This window comes from Ruditapes philippinarum, unplaced genomic scaffold (assembly GCF_026571515.1).
Source record: "Ruditapes philippinarum isolate M1 unplaced genomic scaffold, ASM2657151v2 ctg11495_1_1_1_1, whole genome shotgun sequence".
Lineage (NCBI taxonomy): Eukaryota > Metazoa > Mollusca > Bivalvia > Venerida > Veneridae > Ruditapes > Ruditapes philippinarum.
The window spans coordinates 23,246-30,793 of record NW_026862947.1 but is presented as its reverse complement, the minus strand read 5'-3'; the positions used below and the strand labels follow the sequence as shown (position 1 = coordinate 30,793).

Genomic DNA, 7,548 nt, shown 5'->3' with positions numbered 1-7,548 from the left:
GCAGCAATTTTAACTGCCAAAAATTAATTACTTGAGAGAAAATGGTATTTTTGTATTTTTAGCGGCCATCTTGGCAGCCATTATGGGTTTCTCTGACCAGTGCTTGATTTAAGGCTCTCACTCTTAATATTCATACAATTCAGATATTTATCTAGCAGATTCTACATAAGTTATTAGTGGACCTTTAATGCACTTAGAACCCCCCTCTCTGATCTAGACTATATCATGTAAGTGTTTTTTTTATTTTCATAGACCAATGTATCAGTATTTCAAAACCCTGCATAATTAAACTTTGACATGTTTTTTTACTTTTGTAGTTATTTGAAGATAAAGACAATGTTGAGGAAACAGAAAATATCAGGGCTGTGAAGTATGTATGTCTTATAGAACTGAAGGTGCTAGATTTAAAAACTGATGGGATTGGAGTATGGCAGGAAACATTTACTAAAGCAGGTAATAATGTACAAATAAATGTAGTTTTTTACCTTTGCTGAGTCAGATGTCTTACATCCACATTTAAAATTTTTCATGGTCAACTTTTAAACCTGAGCTTGCAGATAACTGGAAGTGATTAGTCTTTCTTTGCCACCAGTGTAGAGCCAAAGAAGTGTTGTTATAAGCTCTGAACTGTTGGTACCTTGATTTATGTACTTTGATATTAAAGGACCCCACTGAGGTTATTTTGTCTAGACGGGCCTGAAAATAATTTTTCGAAATTAATGTTCCATTTGATGAAGGCCTATACCAATAACTTGTGGGCAAAATTTCAGATTATTGGCTCTCTCCTGTTTGACAGAATAATCATTGATATACAAACCCGGGCATTCTAGGTACCAGGATTTTTTCGGACCACTGTTGTGACATATATATAGTATAATAAAAAAAGTATTTCTTGTTGGTGGAAAAGCTAACTGTTTGTTTTCAGAGCAATAATGATAAAATATGAACATTTTTTATACTTTGATATAAAGATTGTTACTTATTTTTATGAAAATGATGGCCTTATTTCAGATCAAACATGTACATATTAATTATTTCGTAAATTTTTTCCAGATCCAATGAGTAGAATCCAAGCTACATGCAGATGTAAGAAACTATGTCACCAGCGTGCAATAGAAAATGCCTTCTCTAAAGTACTCCTAATTGTACTGGGTAATGGTAAAACTATGGTGGAAATAGACACAACTAAACCAGAGTTCAAGTGCGACAATATACCTGATGATCAATTAATTAAGGTATGAAATTTAGTTTAAAAGACTTCAAAGATTACTTTTTGCAGATCAAATTGTTGCATATACTTCTAATGTCTGTTGCCAAGTGGTTAAGATTGTTGATTTAAAAACATTTGCCTCTCACCACTGTGGGCTCGGATCTCAACTGGGACTTTGTATTCTTATATGTGAGTAAGCTATCTATCTAGCTTACAGAATGTCGCTGATTTTACTCAGGTGCCTGTTAATGCTTGAAATAATGCACAGAAGGGCACCTGCGGTCTTCCTCCACCAGTTAAGCTAGAAAGTTGCCATAATGACTTATGCTATGTTAGTTCAGCGTCAAACCCAAATAAAGAAATATATATATAAAAAGGTTGAAAAATGTTTTTGGACTAAGAAATGTTTGGCTTTCTAGTTTCTCTTATAACCAGGCCCCATGTTCACTAAGAAAAGATCAGGATCAGGATCAAATGATATATCGTATTTTGCTAGAATTAAATGGTACATATTCAAAATATAAACAATTGCTGATTTGTGAAGAAACAAACATATTTTGGGATTAGATCAATGAATAACAAAACAAATACAAAAATAATCAGATCAAAATAAGGAACAATTTTAGGATCAAGATCATTATTTGGATCAACTTTAAAATGCCCATGTCGTTTAAAAATAACATTAAATTTATTCTAAAATTTCATAAACATGCTTTTTCAGGTCCAGTTTTATCATGTTAATATTAACTATTTAATATATGAGGATAAATAATTGAGAATATTTGGGTTTTTAGTTTGATCCTGACCTTGATCCTGATCCTTATATCTTTGTGAACACGGGGCCAAACTTTACAAAACTAGAGTCTGTGGTTTTAAATTATTTGTTTTTATTTACCGGTACATCACACTTGAGGGATCAGCTCTTTACAGCTTTCCTAATATACACATACCTGTTTTAAATTTTTTTCAGGTAAACGAGCTAGATGACAAGCCAGATTCCGAGGCAATTGATGAAGATATCACAGGTGATATCAACTTGTCAAGTAAGATATCAGCTGGGGAAATAGACGATATCAATTTACAAATTCTTCAAGAGCTAGAAGATGACATGTGACAAGTGACTTAGGTTAATATATATGTGTACAAGAAAATTGTGATGTACATGACTGAGTGAGACAGAAATTATATAAATAGACATTACATTTCAAGACAGATGGAGGATATTAATGCTTATAAATAGCTAAAGATCCTGTAACTTAAATTTTTTTATATCCTTTTTAGCTCGACTATTCGATAAGAAAAAGTAGAGCTATTGTAGTCACCCGAGCGTCGGCGTCAGCGTAACCACTTATGTTAAAGTTTTTGTAATAGTTTAAATATTTTCAAAGTCCATTGACATATGGCTTTGAAACTTTGCACATTTGTTCACCATCATGACACCAACATGCAGACAAGAGGAGGTAACTCTATCAAGCATTTTGACAGAATTATGCCCCTTTTTCGACTTAGAATTTACGTTAAAGTTTTTGTAATAGTTTAAATATTTTCAAAGTCCATTCACATAATTATGGTTTTGAAAATTTGCACACTTGTTCACCATCATGACACCAACATGTAGACAGGAGGAGGTAACTCTATCAAGCATTTTGACAGAATTATGCTTAGAATTTACGTTAAAGTTTTTGTAATAGTTTAAATATTTTCAAAGTCCATTGACATAGGGCTTTGAAACTTTTCACACTTGTTCACCATCATGACCCCAACATCTAGACAGGAGGAGATAATTGTATCAAGCATTTTGACAGAATTATGCCCCTTTTTCGACTTAGAATTTACGTTAAAGTTTTTGTAATACCTCAAATATTTTCAAAGTCCATTGACATATGGCTTTGAAACTTTCACACTTATTCACCATCATGACCCCAACCTGTAGACAGGAGGAGGTAACTCTATCAAGCATTTTGACAGAATTATGCCCCTTTTTTGACTTAGAATTTACATTAAAGTTTTTGCAATACCTCAAATATTTTCAAAATTGATTGACATAAGGCTTTGAAACATGTTGAAATTTTATACTCTTCTTTTAGAGCATAATAGGACTCTCTCCAAGGCCTTTAACTGTAATATGGATTTAAAGAAAAAATTTGCCTTTTTCTTTACTTAGAAAATTTTACCTTTTAATCAAGGCTTTTTTTACTATCAAGCACTAAGAATAGTCGAGCGTTGCTGTCCTACCGACAGCTCTTGTTTCACCTATTATTGCAAATTTTACAGGACCATCTAGCATTTATAATAGAGCTAAAAAATGTTATCTTAACAGCCTGTAGGTGATGAGTTTACATGGTTAAAACAATGTCATTTACAAGCTTTAAAGTGAATTGGTCTATAAGTAAGGGTCTGTAATATAACAATAACGCTTATACTATTTAGTATGAGACATAACAACAAAGCACAAAATTGTAGATATTATTTGCAGGTGCGAGATACATAACATATACTTACATTACATTATATTTTTTTTTTTTAATTATTTACATGTCAATGAAAATACTAAAGTTATCATGGTTTGTTTACTTGTATTGTATTATTTTTTCTTAAATAAACGGGCCTTAAACGTGGTTCCAAAAAAAACAAAAAAACAAAAAACATATTTACACAGCACATAATAATTTGTTATTGAACAATATAAACATATTATTATTCATCATATTATATATATGTTCAATCTAAATTTTCAAGCAGTATTTTATAAGAATATTCAAATGATGCATTTCTCATGGAAAATGTGCCCATTGTAGATCAATCCACTTTAAGAATGAGTGGCAAGCTTCAAAAAATATCATTTAGGCTGTAAAGTCATACTCTACTTGAAAAAGTGGTACTGAAAAAAATAAATATAATTATGCAAAAAAAATGTGCGTTTTTGAAATTTCTGTTTCAAACTATTGTAAATACTAGTTTAATAATTATGCAGGAACAAGAAACAATGCCTGCCATGTTGGGGACACTGTTCTAGTGGAAACTCAGCAGCGCATTATTATTCTTGTACTAGATATTACTTCCTGTAGAAGCAGACGGCGGAATATATACCCCATGTATATGAGTTTAGAATAACATGGTAGATGGCACACAACGCCACAGAAGGCATTTTTTCCTTTGTTTTGTTCAAATAATTATACATGAATTTAATGCCTTTGAAGAAAGGTGAAAGCTACGGCTGACTTGAATAAGCATTATAAAATATGGCAAATTAGAAATTTCATCTGTATGTGTTTAATATATAAAAAATCTTGTCACTTGAGGACACCACTTTATTTTCCCTTTGTTCCTGTTATAACCACAGTTTAACCGCAGTATTGACATATAAGTATATGGTACAGGTAGAGGTCACAATGTTATCAACAAATTAAAAATAACAGAAAAGATACATGTACTTATATCTGCATTATAAATAGAAAAAAAAAACATACAGGAAGTTAATTGAAGAGATAATTGTTTTGAGATATGGAAATAGTTTTGAGGCTGTCTTCTGTTGTATGATGCAGTTCTGAATTATCTCAGGAAGATAATTACTTGTGGTAACTGTGTGATAATTTGCAACAATGTTTATAGGTAAATGCTATAATTAGATCATAACCCAACCATTCTATCAAAGAAAGGTAAAAACTACCCCTCGATCAAAGTCAAGTAAATGCTACAATTTGATATTGAATCATAGTTTGCAGACCTTTCTAATCAACATTTATCAAGAATTAAATTGCATTCCTATACATGCAGTGTGTTACCTAGAATGCAAGTATGAGTCACCCGCACTCCAGTTACCGACTGAATTGGGATACCTGTAAAACAAGAGCATGCTTCTCAAACTGGGGATAAAACTTGAGCATGCTTCTTGATACATAATCACAAACTGGGAATAAAATGAGAGCATGCTCGTTGATACACAATCACAAACTTGGGATAAAACTAGAGCTAGCTCCTTTATATATAATCACAAATTGGGGATAAAAGTAGAGCATGCTCCTTTATAGATAATCACAAACTTGGGATAAAATTAGAGCATGCTCCTTTAGAGATAATCACAAACTTGTGATAAAAGTAGAGCATGCTCCTTTATAGATAATCACAAACTTGGGATAAAAGTAGAGCATGCTCCTTTATAGATAATCACAAACTGGAGATAAAACAAGAGCATGCTCGTTGATAGATAATCACAAATTGGGGACAAAACTTGAGCATACTCCTTTATAGATAATCACAAACTGAGGATAAAACTAGAGCATGCTCGTTAATAAATAATCTCAAACTGGGGATAAAACAAGAGCATGATCGTTGATACAAGTCATATTAATAATTACAAACTGGGGATACAACTAGAGTATGCTTGTTGATAGATAATCACAACCTGGGGATAAAACGAGAGCATGCTTGTTGACATACAATCACAAAGTGGAGATAAAACTAGAGCAAGCTCCTTTATAGATCATGTAGATAATCACAAACTGGGGATAAAACTTGAGCATGCTCGTTAATAATGACAAACTGGGGATAAAACTGAGCATGCTCGCTGATAATCACAAACTTGGGATTAAACTTGAGCATGCTTGCTGATAATCACAAACTGGGGATAAAACTTGAGCATGCTCGCTGATAATCACAAACTTGGGATAAAACTTGAGCATGCTCGCTGATAATCACAAACTTGGGATAAAACTTGAGCATGCTTGCTGATAATCACAAACTGGGGATAAAACTTGAACACGCTTGTTGATAAAGAAACACAAACTGGGGATAAAACTAGAGCATTCTCATTGATAGATAATCACAAACTGGGGATAAAACTAGAGCATGCTCATTGATAAAAAATCACAAACTGGGGATAAAACTAGAGCATTCTCATTGATAAAAAATCACAAACTGGGGATAAAACTAGAGCATGCTCATTGATAGATAATCACAAACTGGGGATAAAACCAGAGCATGCTCATTGATAAATAATCACAAACTGGGGATAAAACTAGAGCATGCTCATTGATAAAAAATCACAAACTGGGGATAAAACTAGAGCATACTCATTGATAGATAATCACAAACTTGGGATTAAACTTGAGCATGCTCGCTGATAAATAATCACAAACTGATATGTATTATATAAATATGATTTATTGTAAAAAAGACCCATGATAAGCAAGTAGTATTTACATAGAGCAGAAGTCTATATATAGATAATGTATATGTAATCAAAATCAAAATGACTATACAAAAATGGGGAAAAAACTGTTTTCTAGCTGAAACATGTGATTTAAGAACTGATGTAAATTTAAGAAAGAAAGAACTATAACAAAGTTTAATGTTTTATTACTTCAGTGAATAATAGTCAAGTGATAGAGAATTTTACAAAGAAATAAAAAAAAATATACATTGTACTATCAAAGATGAAAATAACTGTTTTCTGCAACGTGATTTTAAGTATTCATGTAATAATAGAACTAGGACAATGTTCAAATTTTAATTACTTTAGTGAAAAATATTCATTTTAGTGATAAAGAATTTTACAAAGAAATAAACAAATATATACATTGTACAATAATATATAAAAATGAGATTTTAAAAAGATGTATATATTTACATAATGAACAATATATTTAAAGTTCATAGAAATTACAAACTTGTTTCTTGAAGTGAGATTACAAAAGAGTTGTGTATTATAATATAATATTTTGAAAATGTCCTGAAAATGATGTGGCTTTATTCAATTTGAAAATAAATATTTAGCATAGTAAAATCAAACTTTAAAGTAAAATATTTTGAGTTTTTTATTAATATAAACTGTGGTCTCTATTTTTTTTTTTCATTTACAAAGCACACATCTTGAGGTTAACGCTATAGTTATACAGAATTTGTGTTTATGAAAAAATTGTTTTTTTTTTTATTTCATATACATGTATAGAAGATACGTACCACTATCATTTAATGCAGTAATCAGCTGAAATTTCTATTCATTAAATATAAAAAATTATGAATACTTATATATTTAATACAGAAAAGATAAAAAAAACTTTTTCAAAATGTCAGATTTATCTAGTATCATATTAAAGTCTGATTGAAATTTCCTTTTAGTCAAAATTTGTGAGATTTTATGAGAAATTTTAACAAAATAACATGAAATCCTGTAGCCAAATATTATAAATTGCGTAGCCAAATTTTGATAAAAATTTAGCAAATGGCTAAAATGGTTAATAACAAGAATGAGCCATGTAGTTTTTATTTGTGATAAAATCATAATCTGTATATACAAATGTATAAGACTCTTTTCAAACCATCTGGACTAATATTAT

The 7,548-nt window shown here is 30.9% G+C and overlaps 1 protein-coding gene across 1 annotated transcript; it reads left to right on the top strand.

Annotated features, from left to right (window-relative positions):
* Positions 1-292: 292 nt before the first annotated feature.
* On the top strand, positions 293-4,432 carry LOC132720713 (uncharacterized). The gene is made up of 3 exons (XM_060704898.1): positions 293-453; positions 1,054-1,235; positions 2,181-4,432. The coding sequence occupies exons 2-3, from the start codon at positions 1,059-1,061 to the stop codon at positions 2,322-2,324; spliced, it is 321 nt and encodes a 106-aa protein (XP_060560881.1). The 5' UTR covers positions 293-453; positions 1,054-1,058; the 3' UTR covers positions 2,325-4,432.
* The last annotated feature ends 3,116 nt before the right edge of the window (positions 4,433-7,548 follow it).

What these genes read in the sequence shown, in the direction of transcription:
- LOC132720713 (XM_060704898.1), top strand. Translation starts at nt 1,059, where the DNA reads ATGAGTAGAATCCAAGCTACATGCAGATGTAAGAAACTATGTCACCAG. An exon ending in CTGATGATCAATTAATTAAG is followed by an intron (nt 1,236 to 2,180) that starts GTATGAAATTTA and finishes AATTTTTTTCAG; the next exon opens with GTAAACGAGCTAGATGACAA.